Raw genomic sequence first — 20,801 nt, 5'->3', positions numbered from 1 at the left:
AGTATTACCTACCAGGAGGCAAAAAAACGTATTTACAGTGGACAAATCTGATCAACACTACCTTAATAAAATAATCAAACTTAATATCACAATAATGGGACAAAGCAATATGATATGGCTTCTGAATGCACCGAGAAGGACTCAGCATCATTTCTCTTGTATTCCTTTCAAAAATGCGTAACTTGAATTCAGCCATTGAGGGAACAATCAAACACATTCAAGTTAAAGGGGCATTCTATAAAACAGCTGGCCTCTATTCTTCAAAAATGCCAATATCATGAAAGACAAAGACATGCTGAGGAATTGTTCTGGATTAAAGAGACTTAACAGACATGACAGCTAAATGCAAAGTATGGACTGGATTGTGGGCAGGAAGTATATAAATATGGGCCAATATTGGAAAATGATATCGCATCAATGTTAAGTTTCTGGAATTTGAAATTTGCACTGTAGTTTTGTAAGAGAATGCTGTTTTTATGAAAAACATGCTGAAGTATTTAGAAGTAAATGGTTACAATGTCTGCAACTTTCAAAGGACTTAGCAAAAAAAAATTTTTTTTGGCTCGGTGCCATGGTATACGCCTATAATCATAGTTGTATAGGAGGCAGGAAGATCACTCAGGAGTTGGAGATCAACCTGGGCAACATAATAAGACCTCATCTCAAAAAAAAATTTGTGTACATACATACATATACACATATGGTATAAAGCAAATATGGTAAAATAGTAACAACTGGTGATTCTAGGGGAAGGGCTTTCAGATGAACACTGTTCTATTGTTGTAACTCTTATAGATTTGAAAGCTTTTTAAAAATAGGAAGTTAAAAATAAAGAGAGAGCATTCCTTTACCAACTCCATTTAGCTAGTTTCTAACACCCTTCAAGACTCAGCTCAAAAATCACCCTGAGAGAAATGTCTTAGACTGTACAGGTTAAGCTAATCATTTCTTCCTCAGTAGTCTCATACTTGACCATTTAGTCATCTATGAATTTATTCAACAAATAATTACTGAACACCTGTTGTATCATGGGGTTCTTTGGTAAATGCTGGGACACAGGTAAACAACAAAAGGTTTCCATTTTTATGGAACTTATAGTCAATGGGGCAACAGACCTAAAACCATCTATTTTGTGTATGTATATTATAATTATGGTAAGGAAAGGTTCAAGGTGCTAATTCTCTCAAAAAGGGAGCTGGAAATAGAAGGCAAGTGTCACACTGTTAATTATGTATCTAATCAGATGCAAGGACTTGTGTCTTGATGGGAGATTTAATGGTGTCGCAATTTCAAGTAAAATTCTTTGGTTTGCAGTCCTGTGGTCTGGGTGGTATTGAAGGGTCTATGACTTTGGTAATCAGTGGCCAGATCTAGAGGTCTCGGAGCTGGTACAGGGAGAGTTGCAATCATCTCGGAATTTGGACCCAGTGGGGAGAAAACTGCACATCATCTGTGTGCCCTCAGGGAGTCTTTAATACATTTGGACCATCACATATTTAAGCCAGATAAAGATGCTTACTAGGTCCAAACAATTGACTAAATTCTGTCAAAAATGCTATTCCTCTTAGGAACCCAGAAAAATTAGTGGAGGCTTGAATATGTTCTTAGAAAAAAAATCAACATGAAAACATTTTTTTCTTCTAGGATATATTTAAAATATTTTAAAATCCATTTTAGATGTTGATTTATCTTAATATTTTATCTGAAAGTTAATGTCAAAGTTTTTCCATTTCAAAGATACAAACAAAGCTATGTGCCTGAGCAAAAGTGTTCCATTAGGCCTCACTCTAATAGAAGATGATAACTGCTGCCTACAGGATATCCCTTTGAGTCTGTGAACAAATAAATGGGCTTTAGAACAGCTTTCCAGGATTTTACCTGTTTTCAAGTAGAAGAATTTCTTTTATAGTTTAGGTGGTCTGATGAAATATTTTGATGAAAAGACTTTAGTAAGATGTATATATTCAGTGCTCAGCAACTTAATATGTTAATATGTAACCTGGGAGGTCTTATGACCATACGGATTTTTCACTGAATCACTACCATCACCATCATTAGGCATCATCACTAGCACCATCACTATCAACACATGTAGACCACCAAAATATTGCTCTAATATATAATTGTGAACATGAGTCAAGGGGTTGAGATACTCTGATAGTCTAGCTCCCAACTGTTTTCACTGTTTACCATTTTTAATCAGCTTCCATATCCCAAAACTATTGAGTACCAGTGTTTGTTTTTTTTATTCCCGTTCCCTCTACATTATAGCTTAAACATGAATCAACAGAATTCATGGTCTGTTTTAGACCCAGGGAAAAAATGTTGTGACACAGGCTAACAAAGTTGAGGCAGAGTCTTTTGAACCTCAAACTAGGGGGCGGGGCAAGCAAAAGCCTCTGAGTAGTTGCCCAAATCAACTATCATGGTCTGGAACTGTTTTAGAGGACAGAAATAAGCTTGCAGCTCAGAGCCTTTTACAGCAGGTCTCAGGCAATGGTAGCTACATCTTTTTGGATGATTTTGATAATTTCTACCATCAGGCAGCCGCCACAGATACCCACTTACAAAAACAGCAAACCAGTTACTATACACATTCCATTCACAACAAGGAATTCCTTTGTTTCCCACACACCTGTGGAGTCAATGACTCTACACTCAACTAAACTATAGGATTTCATACTAACCAAATAGAATGACACAATTACACATAATTAGCACTAGGCTTTAAATAAGTTAAAAGGTTCCACATTCTGAAATAACTTCCTCAGGCCCCAGTATTTTATGCCTCTATCTTGCACTCTCACTGATGGTTGAGCAGAACATTCCTACCTGATGGAGATGTCCAAGGAAAGCCTGCGCCTGGGCTGTTGAGATTGCTCCTCCTACAGGCACAGGCTGCTTCTGAAAGTCCAGACCATTGGTTTGTGTGCCTAGAAAGCAAGCAAAATAATTACAACTATTAAAAGAAATAAATGAAATAAAGCACTAGATTTCAGTTACCAACATTCATCAGGCACCTATTTTGCATAAGTACTTTCCTAAATACCTCCAAGGAGAAGGGATTCAAAAGAAAGGAAACACAGTAAAATGGTTTATCTTCTAAAAGCAGGACTGCATGACAAGTACACAAACACTGATAAGCTTAAGAAACAGAAACAAAAATATAAATAATAAATTACAATCATAAGATAGTGTGTGAAAATTCAGATGTGAATGCAGCGACCGGAGCAGCTAGCATAGGAACAGAGTTCAAAGAGACCCTGAGGCTCTCTTCTATTTTCAGCTTACTTGATATGTGGCTAGACAGAAGAAATTCACTGGTGACTTTGCCAAGAGCAAGAAAGACTTATTATTAACTCCAAACACTTTAATGAATAGCAATCTGATGGCAAAAAGCAACCTTTTCCATGATAAGCATAAAGAAAACAATAGCTGTACTAATTCCTTTAATCCTAAACAACAGATTGCTGCATGTATCTCATTAGCAAGGGCCCTGCTATAATTATATTTTTCAAAACGTTATGCGAGGCTGGGTGTGATGGCTCATGCCTGTAATCCCAGCACTTTGGGAGGCCGAGGTGGGTAGATGGCTTGAGCTTATGAGTTCGAGACCAGCCTGGGCGGCATGGTGAAACCCCGTCTCTATAAAATATCAGCCAGGTGTGTGGTGTGTGGTGGTGCGCGCCTGAAGTCCCGGCTACTCTGGAGGCCGAGCGAGAATGGCTTGAGCCCAGAAGACGGAGGTTGCAGTGAGCCAAGATCACGCCACTGCACTCCAGCCTGGGTGACAGAGGTACAACTTGTCTCAAAAAAAAAAAAAAAAGAAAGAAAAAAAGAAAGAAAGAAAATAAAAGTGTTATGCGAGCGCTTTTTAACCACTTTTGCTGTGATCTGATATTAGAATAGGGCTAATTTATGGAAAGATAGGCCACCCTAACACCCAGAAATATTTTCTAAGGTATTATAATACATTGTTTTCAAATTACTATATCTGGTTATTATTTAGAAAAAGTCAGAACATCATGTACTGAATAAAATATAACAGACCACAGGTATCTGTAAGAATTGTCTAGACCATGGATATGGTTCTATACTTCCATTTCCTACCACTCAAATACCCCATCTTCCCATCCTTACACCTGTGTGTGCACACACATCCAGAGCAGACCAGTCAGAAGAGCACAAAGTTAGAACCTTACAGCAGTATTTCTAAGACAGTGCTAACGTCTGCCAATATACACACCCTAATTTCTGGCAGATGTATTACTTAAATAAGAATGAATAATTAGGTATAGCACACGAACCAGAGCCCTATTTGTTTCCTTGAGATAATTATAAAAGATATGTATAAATATTTCACTTTCTAAAAATTCATAAAATCGCTTCTTCTATTTTTTCCTAAAGTCTTCCACAAATAGAAAACTATAGAACTACTTAGACATACATAGTTAGTAAAATTGAGTGCAGGCTTGTGTCAAGTAATTGAAAACTTGCATGAAAATAAAATGTAATTAGAGTCACCTCCTTTATTTTTTCTTATTTTTTTCCACGACGACATTCTAGTCAAGTAGAGTCACTTCCATAAGCTACACGTAGAAGTTTCACTATTTCAAAGTTGTGCGTTTGTCATTAGTTGCTATCTCTATCCCTATGCAGGATTATCAGTACCTTTGCGGAGATTTTAAGATAGTACGGCATTGTATTATTTTGTCAATCATACCTCAATAAAACTGGAGGAAAAAGAGACTGTTCACCATTAGAGAAACATGCTCAAGATATATTAAATAAATCAACAAGGCTAAAAGAATATGAGATTTTGAAAAACATAGACAAGCACTTAAAAGATTAACACAGTACTAATAGGAGGTCTTCGAGAACCAAATATTTCACTCTCATGGAGTCTGTGGAAATTCTGTATACTGGTTCCACTTTCAAGTTGCATAAAAATGCTATCAAAGCTGCTTATAAGTCACAAAGCACTAAATAATACAGAGAGACTGATGTCTAGTATCCCTGGTACAATGGTCTACTGGTAATAGTATTTAAGTGCCCTGGTTCTGCCTCTGGGGGGAGGATGAGCTGAAGGCATGGTCTCTGTATTGTAAAATGTTCTTACATTTTTAATAAATGATATTTTGACATCATAAAAACCTGAACAGAGAAACAGAAACAGAAGGAGGAGTTAAAACAGAAACAGACACAAAGAAACAGAAGGAGGAGTTAAAAACCTTTCTGGCTGGGGAGAGACTGCCCCTCCCAGGTTTAGTCAATTCTTGGAGACAGCAAAGGGCCCAGCCAGGAGCATGTCTTTGATACACAAACTAACCAATCTAGAGCCAAATTTCCTCAATCAGATTCTAGAGGCAATATTCTGCCTTCATCCTAGGGCCAGGTACCAGGCAACTAGAGACCACCCCTAGGTGGTCCCAAAGCCCTCCAAAATTACTGAAGTTAGCCAATCCTAAACTGCTTACTCTGTCCTGACTTTCCCACAGAAACTCCAACAAAGGTAGTGGCCTAGAGCCAGTGGGTGGCTTTCCCCTCTAATTCCAGCTACTCAGAGGCTGAGGCAGGAAGGATCCTTTGAGCCCATGAGTTCGAGGCTGCAACCAGCTACGATCATGCCACTGCAAAAAGGTGACAGCCTAACTATTCCCCTTAAAAACCCCAGGAAAGGTAGTGGCCTAAACCTTCCACTCACTCCTCTATTCTGCCCCCTCACCACTCTGGTGTCTTCTCCCATGTGGCCCTGCATGGTGCGCCGTGCCTCCTGTCTCTAGGACCTGTGAGTATAATAAACTTTGTTTTTCTGAGCTTTTCTTATGTCTCCCGTTGTGGCCACAGTGGACTTACCACCTCATAACAGAACACGAAACAGTATTCAAAGGTAGTAAGGTAAAAAGAATACTTAGACAACTACTCAGATAAATAGAGGAATTTAAGGTGCTAAGGCAGGTTAACCTCTTTTACTGTAGCAACTGAGGCTCCATTGGGAGGTGAGGAGTAGAAGAAAGTAGTTATTACATGGAAATTATTCTTGTAAAACATAAAGACCTAAATTGAACTAAAAGGAAAGGAGAGAGAAACAGATACACACACATACCCCAATTGGGAGTTAAGTATGAGATAGAAATGTGGAGGTAGGTACATTGGGGGCCAAAACCAAATAGCACTTGGTTTTGTGTGCCTGGGAGAAAAGGAGCACTCTACATTAGGAGACATAATAGGAGCACCTATATTAGGAGATGTGAAGACACAGAGAAACAGAAGGAGGAGTTAGAAAAGTAGAAAAAAACCCTTCAAGACTCGCGTGTTTACAGAAATCCTGAACAGATCAGTAGCGAGTTAAACGAAATTAGTAACAAAAAACTTAACCAAAAAATCCCTGGACCAGATAGATTCACAGTCAAATTTTACCAGCTGTACAAAGAGCTGGTACCAATTTTACTGAAACTATCCCCCAAAAATCAAGTAGGAGGAACTCCTCCCTAACTTATTCTATGAAACCAGCATCATCTTGATACCTAAATCTGGCAATGATACAACAAAAATAGAAAACTACAGGCCAACATCCCTGATGAACATAGATGCAAAAATCCTCAACAAAATACTAGTAATCCAAATCCAGCAGCACATCAAAAAGTCAATTCCTCATGATCAAGGGGCTTTATTCCAGGGATGCTAGGGTGGTTCAACATATATAAATCAGTACGTGATTAACTATGTAAACAGAATGAAAATAAAAACCATATGATCATCACAATAGAACCAGAAAAAAGCATTCAATAAAATCCAACATCCCTGTATAATAAAAACTCCTAATAAACTAGGCATTGAAGGAACATACCTCAAAATAATAAGAGCCATCTATGATAAACTCATAGCCAGTATCATATGAAACAGTCAAAAGTTGAAAGCACTTCCCCTAAGAACAAGGCAAGGATGTCCACTCTCACCACTGCTATTCAACATAGTACTGGAAGTCCTTGCCAGAGCAATCAGGCAAGAGAAACAAATAAACAGCATCTAAACAGGAAAAGCGGAAGTACAATTATCTAAAGATTGTGCTCAAAGACTCCTAGACCTGATAAATGACTTCAGCGGACCCAGGATACGAAATCAATGTACAAAAATCAGTAGCATTCCTATATATCAATAATGTTCAAGTTGAAAACCAAATCAAGAATACAATCCCATTTACAACAGCCATTAAAATAAAAATAAAAATAAAAATAAAATAAAATAAAATAAAATAAAAACAGCTAGGAATACATCTAACCAAGGAGGTGAAAGATATCTATGAGAACTACATAAAAACACTGTTAAAAGAAATCACAGACAACACAAACAAATAGAAAATAATTCCATGTGCAAGGGTTGGAAAAATCAGTACCATTAAAATGTCTATACTGCTCAAAGCAATCTACAGATTCAACACTAGTCTTATCAAACTACCAACATAAATTTTTTTACATAATTAGAAAGAAACTATTCTAAAATTCATATAGAACCTAAAAGAGCCTGAATAGCCAAGGCAATCCTAAGCAAAAAAGAATAAAGCCAGAAGTATCACATTACCTGACTTCAAGCTATACTACAAGGCTACTGTAATGAAACAGCATGGTATGGGTACAAAAACAGATACACAGACTAATATAACAGAGTAAAGACCTCTAAAATAAAGCCCCACACCTACACCCAATTGATCCTTGACACAGTCAACAAAAATAAACAATGGGAAACAGGCATCCTATAATGGTGCTGGGAAAACTGGCTAACCACATGCAGAAGAATGAAACTGGACCCCTACCTCTCATTACATACAAAAATTAACTCAAGATGGATTAAATACTTCCATGTAAGACCTCAAACTATAAAAACCCTAGAAGAAAACCTAGGAGATACTCTTGTAAACATTGGCCTAAGCAAAGAATTTATGACTAAGTACTCAAAAGCAAATGCAACAAAAATAAAAATGGACAACTGGGATTTAATTAAAGAGACAGGACTGAGGAGATAGGTACACTGGGGGCCAAAACCAACTATCAAAAGAAACTATCAACAGAATAAACAACCTACAGAATAGGAGAAAATATTAGCAAACTATGCATCCAAAAACGGACTAATATCCAAAATCTATAAGGAACTTAAATCAACAAGAAAAAAAAAAACTTCATTAAAAAGCAGGCAAAGACAGACACGTGGCAAAAGAAGACATGTCTCAAAAGAATACATACAAGCAGTCAACAAACATGAAAAAATGCTCAACATCACTAATCATCAGAAATGCAAATCAAAGTAACAATGAGATACCATCTCATACTAGGCAGACTATTATTAAAAAGTAAAAGAAAAAAAAAACCCACAAATGTTGACAAGGCTGAAAAAAAAAAAACACATACACACTGTTGGTGGGAATGCAAATCAGTTCAGTCTTTGTGGACAGCAGTTTGGCAACTTCTCAAAGAATTAAAAACAGCACTACCATTTGACCTAGCAATCCCATTACTGGATATATACCTAAAGAAAAATAAATCATTCTACCCAAAAGACACCTGCATTACCCAGGTGCCCAAAACAGTGGATTGGATAAAGAAAATATGGTACATATGCACCATGGAATACTGTGCAGCCATAAACGAACGAAATCCATGCAGTAATACGGATGCAGCCGGAGGCCATTAAGTGAATTAACACAGGAACAGAAAACCAAATACCACATATTCTCACATTTAAGTGGGAGTTAAACACATAAGATACAAAGATGGAAACAGACACTAGGGATTCCAAAACTGGGAAGGGAAGGAGAAGGCAAGGGCTAAAAAAAATACCTACAGGTCCTAGGTTTGCTACTTGGGTGACAGAATCATTAAAATCCCAAACCTCAGCATCAGGCAATATACCCATGTAACAAACCTGTGCGTTTACCCCCTACATCTAAAACCAGTTTTTTTAAAACCAAGACTAGCGTGTTTCAGGAGCCAGGGATGAGAAAGCTACAAGGTTGAAGTGGTTTAATACTATTAAATGGTACAGAGAAGATAAGGATAAGAGCACTGGGAAATAAATCCAAAGAAACTAGAGGAAAGGTAATAATAAAGGTAAGACCAATAATGAATACCATTAAAAAACTTCCACATAATAGAAACACCAACTTGGTTCTTTCAAAAGAATCCTGTCACATTGTAACTTACAAACTTCTGGTAAGATGGAACAAGAAAACAAGAGAGAAGGAGCAAGCAAATAATTTAAGTGTAACAAAAAAGGCTTATCAAAAACTATTGCAGGTCAGGTGCAGTAGCTCAAGCCTGTATTCCAGCACTCTAGAGAGGCTGAAGCAAGGAGACCTGCTTGACGCCAGGAGTTCAAGATGAGCCTGAGCAGCACAGTCAGAACCTGTCTCAAAAAAAACAGAGAAAAAAATGCTGCAGATAATAAAAAGATTAAGAATATATTGTGAAGCATTTCATGTCAATAAAATTAAAACTTAAAAATGAATAACTCTATAGAAAATATAACTTATCAAGACTGACTCAAGAAGAAACAGAAAATCCGTAGAGTCTCACAGCATTTAAGGAAACTGAATTAGTAGGTAAGTAAAAATCTTCCCAAGAAGAGAATAAAAAGCCTTGTTGATTTTACCCAAGTGCTTCCAAAAATTCAAAGAATAATTCCAATCTTCCACAAACGTTTCCAGAGAACAACAAAACCAGAAACACTTCTAACTCATTTTATGAGACCAGTATAACCTTGATACCATAACCTGATAAAGTGTGAAAAATATAAATACAAGCCAGTTTCATTCATAAACGTATATGAAAAAACACTAAATAATAATAGCAAACCTAATCTACTAAGATAAAATATTATGGCTAAGGTAGATCTAGGGAGTCTGAGGTAGGAGAATCACTTGAACATGGTGGGCAGAGGTTGCAGTGAGCCGAGATCGCGCCACTGCACTCCAGCCTGGGCAACAAAAAAAGAAAAAAGATCAATTAGGTCAGGTGTGGTGGCTCATGCCTGTAATCCCAACACTTTGGGAGGCCGAGACGGGAGGATCACGAGGTCAAGAGATCGAGACCATCCTGGCCAACGTGGTGAAATCCCATGTCTACTAAAAATACAAAAAGTAGTTGGGTGTAGTGGCGCGCGCCTGTAGTCCCAGCTACTCAGGAGGCTGAGGAGGCAGGGGAATTACTTGAACCCAGGAAGCAGAGGTTGCAGTGAGCCGAGATAGCGCGATTGCACTCCAGCCTGGAGACAGAGTAAGACTCCGTCTCAAAACAAACAAACAAAAAATTAATAGGATTCATCAAGTTCAATAAAGGGCGGGGAAGGGGGGGGAATCACATAGAAATCTCAAAAGATGCATAAAGCCCTTAGATAAATTCAATATCCACTTATGATAAAAATTCTTGGCATTGGGACTGGGTGTGCTGGTTCACGCCTGTAATCCTAGTATTTTGGGAGACTGAGGCAGGTGGATTATTTGAGCTCTGGAGTTTGAGACAAGCCTGGGCGACGTGACGAAACCCCATCTTTACCAAATACAAAAATCAGCCAGGCATGGTGGTACACACCTGTAGTCCCAGCAACTTGGGCTGAGGTCGGAGGATTGCTTGAACCCAGAAGGTTGAGGTCACAGTGAGCCCACCTCATGCCACTGCACTCCTGCCTGGGGAACAAAGTGAGATCCTGTCTCAAAAAGAAGTGGGGAGGGGCGGGGGAGGGGGAAGGGGCAATCTTGGCATAGGAATGTTTCTTTAACTTGATAAAGAATAAGCATTAAAATAAAGAAATAAATATCATAGTTTATGGTGAAAAATTAAAAGCATTTCCTTTAAGATTGAGAACAAGATAAGGGGGCCAGTTATTGTTACAGTAGGTAGACAGGCATGAGCAGGGCAGAGGGCTCTTCCCCCACCCACTAAGAATGTTGGGTGATGGTCTGGAAGTTTTCATATTGCCTCTCTAAGTGATAAATTGGCAGCTAGCTTCAGGGAGAGGCCATTTCCTAATGGTCCACACTTGTTGCACTAAAGTGGTAACTGAAGGCAGGCACCAGGGAGAATTTCTTGGGCATGTGCATTAAAAGACAAAATGGCGGAGTATGACCTTCTGGGGGCACACCACCAGAAAAGGGAAGAAAGCCTCAGACAGGCATGCCTACAACTTCCTAAACACATTGTGCATGCTCCCCTCCCAAGGGTAAGGAGAGCACTACACAGCCCATCTCAAGGGAAGAACCATGGGAAAGGGGCCAGCCTATAAAGTCCCAGGATCAAGGTTAAACACTGCACTTGACCTCGGTGCCTGCTTGGGACTCTTCTAAGTGTGCTTTCCTTTCTTTCCTGTTCTAAAGCCTTTTTAAATAAACTTCCACTCATGCTCTGAAACTCACCTTGGTCTCTTCTTCTGCCTTACGCCCCTCAATCGAATTCTTTCTTCTGAGGAGGCAAGAATTGAAGTTGCTGCAGACCCATACATATTTGCCACCAGTAACTGAAATACCTTTTACGGTAATACATTTGATGCTGTAAAACGTGGATATTTGCCACTGGTAACACTACTACTACGTCTATCATACACCAAGGCCTATCCAGCAAAACAAGACAAAAAAGGAAACATCTGAGTTGGAAAAACCAAAATAAAACCCTTTCCAGGTGATTTGACTGTGTGTACAGAATAGTCTAAGGAATCTAATAATTTATCATTAGAATAAGAGAGTTTAATGAGGCTGCAGCACACAAAATCTACTTTAAAATTGCCTTTGTGGCTGGGCGGGGTGGCTCACACCTGTAATCCCAGCAGGCGTGAGCCAAGGTGGGCAGAGCCCTTGAGCCCAGGAGTCGGAGACCAGCCTGGGGCAACATGGTGAAACCCTGTCTCTACCAAAAAAAAAAAAAAAAAAAGTTAGCTAGGCATAGTGGGATGCATCAATAGTCCAAGCTACTTAGAAGGCTGAGGTGGGAAGATCACCTGAGCTGTGGGAAGTCGAGGCTGCAGTGAGCTGTGATCCTGCCAATGCACTCCAGTGTGGGCAACAAAGTGAGACTCTGTCTCAAAAAATAATAATAACAAAATTGTCTTTGTATATTCCAAATGAAAACAATTTTTAAAGATTTTATTTATAAACACTTAAAAGACATAAAGTCCTGAAAATAAATCTATCAAAATGTAGCAAGTTCCATAGATAGAAAATTATAAAACTTTATTTAAAAACAAAGACATGGCTGGGCATGGAGGCTCACACTTATAATCCCAGAGATTTGAGAGGTGGGAGGATCGCTTAAGGCCAGGAGTTTGACACCAGCTTGAGAAACATAGTGAAAAAAAACCAGTAATTAAAAATGTGCAGTTACTATAGTATGCCAGTTGTATAGACAGATGCCAGCTCAATATTGTAAAAATGTCAGTTCTCCCTAAACTTACCTATGGATTCAAAGTAACTTCACATCAAAATCTCAAGAAATTGTTTTCTCTCTGTCTTTTTTTTTTTGGAGCGGAGGGGTAGAACTTAACAAGCTGATTCTAAAATTTACATAGAATGGCATGGGGCCAAGATGTTCTTTAAAACATGTAGACGTGAATCATCAAGATATTAACATTTACAGAGCAATAATAATTGGGGCAGGGTGGTATTAGTGTAGGGATCAACACATATACCAGTGCAGAGAGTCTAGAGACAGAGGTACACACACCTATGAACACTTGAAACATGACAGAGGTGAGGAAAGGATGAAACATGACAGGTCAATGAGGAAAGGTGGAGTTTTCAACAAAGGGGTAGCTGGGTATCTATTTGAAAAACAAACAACAACAACAAAAAAAAACTAGACACATTACACTGTACTAAAAAAAAAAAGACAAAATTTCAGAAGGATTGAAAGCCAAAATGTGAAATGCGAAACTGTAACATTCTTAGAAGATAACATAAAAGAATATCATTCTAACCTTGGGAAAGTGAAGAATTTCTTTATCAAGAACCAAAAGATGAAAACACATAAATTTACTTTAAAATTAAAAGCTCATCAAAGGGCTACATAAAGTGAATTAAAAAAAGAAAATATTTACAATCCATACAAACAACAAAGGATTAGTAATGAGAATACACAAAGAACTCCTCTGAGTCAATAAGAAAAAGTCAACTCAATAGAAAAAACAGGCAAAATAAATGAATAGGAATTCAACAAAGAAGAAACACAGATGGCCCATAAACACAGAAAAAGATGTTAAATCTGCTTGGAAACTATGGAAATGCAAATTAAAACCCCAATTAGATACCATTTTATACCTGATAAACTGGCTAAAATTGCAAAGTTGGTTAATCCCAGCCGCTATTAGTAGCAGTGTAAAACAGTACAAATGCTTTGGAAAACTGGCTGGCAGTACTAAGTAACATTAGAACAAGTTCAGCAATAACACTACTAAGAAAAGACTCTAGGTGCAGTGGCTCATGTCTGTAATCCCAGCACTTTGGGAGATGGAGATGGGCAGATCAGGTCAGGAGTTTGAGACCAGCCTGGCCAACATGGTGAAACCCTGTCTTTACTAAAAATATAAAAATTAGCCAAGCGTCGTGGAGGGTGCCTGAAATCCCAGCTACTAGGGAGACTGAGGCAGGAGAATTGCTTGAACTTGCGAGGCAGAGGTTGCAGTGAGCTGAGATCACGCCACTGCACTCCAGCCTGGGTGACAGAGTGAGATTCTGTCAAAAAAAATAAAAAATAATAAGAATAAATAAAATACTCTGGGGACTTTTTCACATATATGTATCAAGAGATAAGTACAAAGTCATTTACAGCCGTATTATTTGTAATAGCAAAAGCCTAGAAATAACCCAAATGTCCATCAACAACGGAATAAACAGAAACACTCTAATGTATACAGTGGGATATTATATCAACTGAAAATCAATTATAAGGCATATGTACTAACATGGATGAATCTCAAACACATAATGTTGAGCAAAAGAAACCAGTAATAAAATATCCATGGTACGGTGTAATTCAATTTACATTATGGAAAGAGGCAAATCTAAGTAATGTGTTATTTGAGGATAAATATGTAGATGGAAAAATATTTTGAGTGAAAAGCAATGTCACCATTAATGCTAACTTCAGGATGGTGGTTATTTTTGTGCAGAAGAATGGAATATGCTCATGGTGGGCCTATAGAAGCTTTCTGAGGAACGGTAACATTCTACCTTATGGCCACAGTGGTAGATATGAGTGCTTAAACACTACATTCATGTTTACATACAAGTTTTTACAATTACTTTTGCATAAAATCGTAAAAGAATCAACAATAAAAAACCCATGCAACAAAATTTTAGGTACACATCCAGATTGCAAGGAATAAAGGCAAAAGCAGGAAATAATGAAGCCAAGGTGGTGAGTGAGGATCGTTTCTTTCATAAGTCAGGTATTGGTGGGACAGTGTGAGGATGATAATTCAAAGGGGTAGACAGGGTGGAAGGAAAGACTGGAGGTTGATGAAACCTGAGCAAACTTAAAGACTAAAAGAGTCTGTGGGAAGGGATATGCTGAAGAGGTAAGAAAAATAGCAGGTTAAAAGATAGGGCAGGAACCTGAAAGGTACAAGAAGACTACAATTCAAATAATGGAGGTGGTGGGGGGAAAGAGAGATATTTCTTTGTTAGATGCAAAAGAAAAGGAGAAGGTAGGTAAAAACAGAAAAATGTAAAGTATTGAAGAGGGAGGTGTTGAGGCTCAACTCAGACAACTACAATTTTTTCAGTAATCAAAAGGCAGATATTTTCAGAAAACGAAAGAGCAAAACAGAAATAAAAAAGATTGGAAATATGCAATGAAAAATGTGACAGGGAATAAATTAGAGGTGAATCCAAGGTTAGCACCAGTGACAGGGAAGACCCAGTTGAGAGACAGTTGGATTTATTATTAACTTCAAGCATTGGAGAGTCCTCATCTCCCAGAAAGTTCTGTTTCTCTCTTCATAGCCAGCAGTCAAGGGTCAAATAGGCAAAGGTTTCTTCCCTTCATGAACAGTTCATATTACTCAGCTTTGCACAGGATTCAGGCATTTAAATGTCTTTCAGTGCTCAGCTCAAATGCTACTTTCTTTCATGTTTCCCATCTCTCTAACCCAAAAGCAATAATCTAAACCTTCTTACTATGAAAACACATTTGATACTTCCTCAACATTTTTTGGGAGTGAGGGAAGAAATAAAATTGAGCTAAAGTACACATGACACAGATGAATATGAATCTCAAGCCCACTATACTAAGTAAAAGCAGTCAGATTCAAAGGGTACATCCATATGATTCTATTTATTTCATATTTTGGAAATGGTAAAGCTGAAAGGGACATTAAAAAGAACTAACCAAGCTCCTTGTTTTACATATAAGAAATTTTTTCTAATATACAGAAAGACTTCCACTGAAATAACCAAGCTGGGTAGTAATGGAGCTCAGACTGAAATTCCAAACCTTCCATGGATCTGTCTAGCAACCCTGCCCCCAGCTCTCTCCCAACTGCTCTTTCTACTAAACCATCCAATGACCAAGGACTCCAATTCAATGCTCATTCACAAATATTAACTAAGTGATAAATCAGTAATTGAGGCCATGATCAGGCTCATAAGGGGACATAAGATGATAAAGTAGTAGAATTCTGGGCCTTTGGTATCTACCTCACAGCTAGCTACTTCAACTATATTTCTTTTACATTAAAATAAAGTTTTTAAAAAAGAATCAAATCAAATTTTATAGCCCACAAGAAATACTACATTTTATAAAGGAGAACTCCGTCAAAAAATGTCTGCAAACAGGAAATGCATCAAAATGTTAATAGTGAATACATTATTCTGTATTTTTCAAATTCTGTACCATGATGAGTATTACCATTAAGTTGTGATAACAGTTTAAATTTTTATTGCTAAAATTTTCCTCAAATGGGCATCCTTTCAATTTATCCTTCAGTGTCATCTCCACAGCGATGTGTCTCTCCAGTCTCTTAAAAGAGACACATTTCTGCTGTTTGAATTCTGCCCAGGTGTGCACTTATTTTTACAGTGGGAGGACAGTCCTCTCCTTTATCTTATTCCTGTTGTCATTTCTCCACAAATGACAATGGAAATCTATATCCTATGAACATTAATTTTAAAATGTATAAATGAGAGAGGAAACATAACACATTAGGGAAAGAAGGAGAAAAGAAGAGGTGGGAGGGAGGACAGTCGAGTCAGGGAGAAAGCTAAGGTGAAACCCTCAAATAGGATGAAAATGCAGATATCCTTCACCCTCCTCTCTAACTATGAAAGTCCGAGTCATTATGCAACATCCAGCCTGGAATCTACTTTCTTCAAGAAGACTTTAAGGGCCAGCCTAACTATAAATAATAATTCCCAAATCTTAACTCCTATAAAATCTAGTTTTTCTTAGGATGTTTAATTATTACTTAAGATATAACATTAATAGTTTCTTTTCTTTTTTTTTTAAGACGGTGTTTTGTTCTCATTAACCAGGCTGGAGTGCAGTGGCGCGATCTCGGCTCACTGCAACCTCCGCCTCCCAGGTTCAAGTGATTCTCCTGCCTCAGCCTCCCAAGTAGCTGAGATTACAGGCATGTGCCACCATGTCCAGCTAATTTTGTTTTTTGTTTGAGACACAGTTTCGTTCTTGTTGCCCAAGATGGAGTGCAGTGGCACAATTTCAGCTCACTGCAACCTCCACCTCCCAGGTTCAAGCGATTCTCCTGTCTCAGCCTCCTGAGGAGCTGGGATTACAGGCATGTGCCACCACACCCGGCTAATTTTTTGTATTTTTAGTAGGGATGGGGTTTCACCATGTTGGCGAGGCTGGTCTAGAAGTCCTGACCTTAGATGATCCACCCACCTCAGCCTCCCAAAGTGCTGGGATTACAGGTGTGAGCCACCATGCCTGGCCAACATTAATCCCTTCGAGCCCAGAAATTAAAACACAGATAATACTTGTTTTTTGAGACAGAGTTTCGCTTTTGTTGCCCAGGCTGGAGTGCAACGGCATGATCTCGGCTGACTGCAACCTTGGCCTCCTGGGTTCAAGCGATTCTCCTGCCTCAGCCTCCTGAGTAGCGGAGATTACAGGCATGCACCACCATGCCTGGCTAATTTTGTATTTTTAGTAGAGACGGGGTTTCTCCATGTTGGTCAAGCTGGTCTCAAACTCCCGACCTCAGGTGATCTGCCCACCTCGGCCTCCCAAAGTGCTAGGATTACAGGCGTGAGCCACCATGCCCAGCCTAACACAGATAATACATTTTCTTTTTCTTTTTTTTGAGAAGGAGTCTTGCTCTGTTGCCCAGGCTGAAGTGCAGTGGCAAGATCTTGGCTCACTGCAACCTCTACCTCTCGGGTTCAAGCAATTCTCCTGCCTCATCTGTTCAGGACCCAGCTACATCTGAAGGAAATCATTACACTTTAAAAAGAAAAAAATCTGTCTTTTGCAATGTCAGTTCCCCAGGTTCTTTAGCTAAATGCATGGAAATACATTTGTTACTACAGGTCTCAGACAAGAAAGTTGGCTGCAGAGAACTGAATTTTCTGGAACCCTGGAAAATATTTGTAAATAGCCGATTTCCAACAAAAGAACAAAAAAGATTCATTCTCAATGGAGACCAAAATCCTGAATATGTAAAAAGGCAAGGTGCTCTTTTTATTCTCTGATCTGATATGACCCTACTTGCAGGGGGCAAGGGAAACTACATTAAGCATAGTACACCTGTTCTGAAATGACTTTGCTTCCCAATAATACTTAGTATCATTGGCTTATTGGGAACTTAATCTAACTTGATGTGTATGTAATCTTTTCTTGTGAATCAAAACTCACCTGAAACCCTACACAATCTTTATTTTTAATCTACTCCAAAGCAATGACGACTTGAAATATGAATATAAAAATATTCTGCTGTTTTCTTAAATCTTAGCCGATTGATGTGTTCATGTTTACAATCCAGAAATTTCTCTTCCCTTGAATGAACAGTTTTACCTTTATAAGAAATGGCTTTGGATAAAATTATTATGCCTATTATACAAGACTTATGACTGAATCATCTCCTATTTTGAAAGAAACAATTATGTTTGCTTATGTGCATTTTCTTTTTCTTTTTTTTTTTTTTTTGAGACGGAGTCTCACTCTGTCGCCCAGGCTGGAGTGCAGTGGCCGGAACTCAGCAAGCTCCACCTCCTGGGTTCACGCCATTCTCCAGCCTCAGCCTCCCGAGTAGCTGGGACTACAGGCGCCCGCCACCTCGCCCGGCTAGTTTTTTGCATTTTTTAGTAGAGATGGGGTTTCACCGTGTTAGCCAGGATGGTCTCGATCTCCTGACCTCGTGATCCACCCGTCTCGGCCTCCCAAAGTGCTGGGATTACAGGCTTGAGCCACTGTGCCCAGCCCCACATGTATGAAACTTGAAAACATTATACTCAGTTAAAGAAGCCCATACACAAAGGGTCACATACCGTATGACTCCATTTATATGAAATACCTAGAATAGGTAAATTGATAGAGACAAACTATAGGTTGGTGGTTGTCAGGGGCTGGGGAGAGGGGAAAATGGACAGCAACTACTTAAGGGGTATAGGGTTTCCTTTGGGGTTGATGAAAATGTTTTGGAACTGGACACAGTGGCAGCTGCACAACACTGTGAAGACACTAAATGCCACTGAATTGTTCATTTTAAAATAGTTAATTTTACGTTACGCATTTCACCTCAATCTAAAAAAGAAAATAAAAGACTCTGCAGTTCTGGTATAAATCTGAGAGTTTCTGCTCTATTGGCTTACTTTCCTAGAGCAGCCAGCCTCATCTGTATAAATGGCTGCTGATTATCTGTTATGAAATGCACCCCTGTTGGAATTGCACATGAAAATAAGATTAACAATTTCTTGAATGAGGGCCTGAGAGATTTTAGAACATGAGTTTGTGAAGGCTATTTTTCATCACCCAGCAGTTATGTTTTAGACAGTACTATACTACATTTTAATGTGTAATGAAAATCATACTTCAATTAAACCTACATAATAAAGAGGAAAAGTACATTATTCACATATTTCTATTTACAAGTAAATTTAAGGCAGTCGAGGCAAAATTACCAATAGCCTAAATTTCAGACACCCTATAGGAAATAATGACAATATCTGTGCCCGTCACTACATCACCTTGATAAGCAAGGACAAATTCCAAATGAAGTTCACAGAAAGTCAAGCAACCACAGGACATAAATAATAGCTAAAAGATCTTTTAGGAAAACTTAGCTACTACTCATTTTTTAGCATGTTTGTGTGAAGAGCGTTTCTTCCATCTTGAGCAGCCATAAAATGGGAAGAATCTGGGATAATGGAAATCCCGAAAGAGAATCACTTATCACAGAAACAAAACCACAGAAAGATTCTAAGCCACCACAAAAGTAAGAAGCATAGTCAAAATTCATGACACAGATCATCTATAACAGGGGTCCCCAACCCCTGGGTTGAAGACCAGTGCCAGTCTGTGGCCTGCTAGGAACAGGCTGCACAGCAGGAGGTGAGTGGTGGGCAAGCGAGTGCTATTGCCTGAGCGCTGCCTCCTGTCAGATCAGTGGTGGCACTAGATTCTCACAGGCACGTGAACCTTGATGTGAACTGTGTATGTGCAGGATCTAGGTGGTGCACTCCTTATGAGAATCTAATGCCTGATGATGTGAGGTGAAACAGTTTCATCCCTCACACCATCCCCTATCCCCTGTCCGTGGAAAAACTGTCTTCTATGAAACCAGTCGCTGAGGCCAAAAAGGTTGGGGACTGATGATGTATAGAATGGATGGGTATTACCTATCTGCTAAAAATCTCCACAGTGATTGTACTTGACGGTAATGATTGGATTGTATATCCTTTACTTCCTAAGTAATAATAGTTGTGTATTTTTAAAATTACTTTTACACATCACCTTAGATATGAATGCATTATCAGTGATGCATGACAAGATTTCTATAGGTGGCTGTTAAATTGTTAAGTCTATCTGGATGAAAGACTCAGTTGAAACAGATTTTCATTAACATTATTCTTTTCCTTAAAAAACATCCAGGGTCTCACTCTGTCGCCCAGGCTGGAGTGCAGTGGCACGATCATGGTTCACTGCAGCCTTGACCTCCTAGATTCAAGCGATCCTCCTCCCTTAGCCTCCCAAGTAGCTGGGACCACAGGCATGTGCCACCATGCCCAGTTAATTATTTTTTTAAGTTTATTTATTTATTTATTTTTGTAGAGATGGGAGTCTTACTATGTTGCCCAGGCTAGTCTTGAACTCCTGGGCTCAAGGAATCCTCATGCCTTAGTGTCCCAAAGTGCTGGGGTTACAGGTGTGAGCCACTGTTCCAGGCTCTTAACTTTCTTCTTAATTGTAGAAAAATAAATGTCTTATGACTTACCAGCTGTTGAGACTGTTTTTCTTTCAAATAACTTAAATATTGAACATAAATGAAATATATTTGAATACCAAGAAAATAGAAAGTAAGACTTTAATATCCTAAAATCTTATTAATATTTTTGTTGGTGGAGAAAATTACCAAACATTGACCCTGCTCCACCTCTGTTCCACCTCTCAACCTAGTCAAAGGCTCCCTTGCTCATCTTTCCCTGTAAGATGTGAGCCAGTTAATTGGTAGCAGCTTCCTGTCTTCCTCAGAAACACAATGAATGCTCCTTACCTTCTGAGTTTATCTGATGTCAGCGTTCCTAGCTTGGATTATGACACTTTGCTACAAATCCTGCTGATACTGTTTATGTTAATCCTAGACTT

General features: G+C 38.7%; 1 protein-coding gene across 4 annotated transcripts in view; it reads right to left on the bottom strand.

Annotated features, from left to right (window-relative positions):
- Positions 1–20,801, bottom strand: part of LOC105492987 (POU class 2 homeobox 1) — a 184,715-nt gene that overhangs the window by 46,426 nt on the left and 117,488 nt on the right. For all 4 annotated transcript variants that reach the window (XM_011760385.3, XM_011760389.3, XM_011760386.3 and 1 more), the window contains one exon: positions 2,833–2,933. In XM_011760385.3, the coding sequence (XP_011758687.2) occupies positions 2,833–2,933 (101 nt within the window). The remainder of the gene's footprint in view (positions 1–2,832; positions 2,934–20,801) is intronic.

This window comes from Macaca nemestrina, chromosome 1 (assembly GCF_043159975.1).
Source record: "Macaca nemestrina isolate mMacNem1 chromosome 1, mMacNem.hap1, whole genome shotgun sequence".
Classification (NCBI taxonomy): Eukaryota; Metazoa; Chordata; class Mammalia; order Primates; family Cercopithecidae; genus Macaca; species Macaca nemestrina.
The sequence above is the reverse complement of the archived record's forward strand: the minus strand, read 5'-3'. Positions and strand labels throughout refer to the sequence as shown.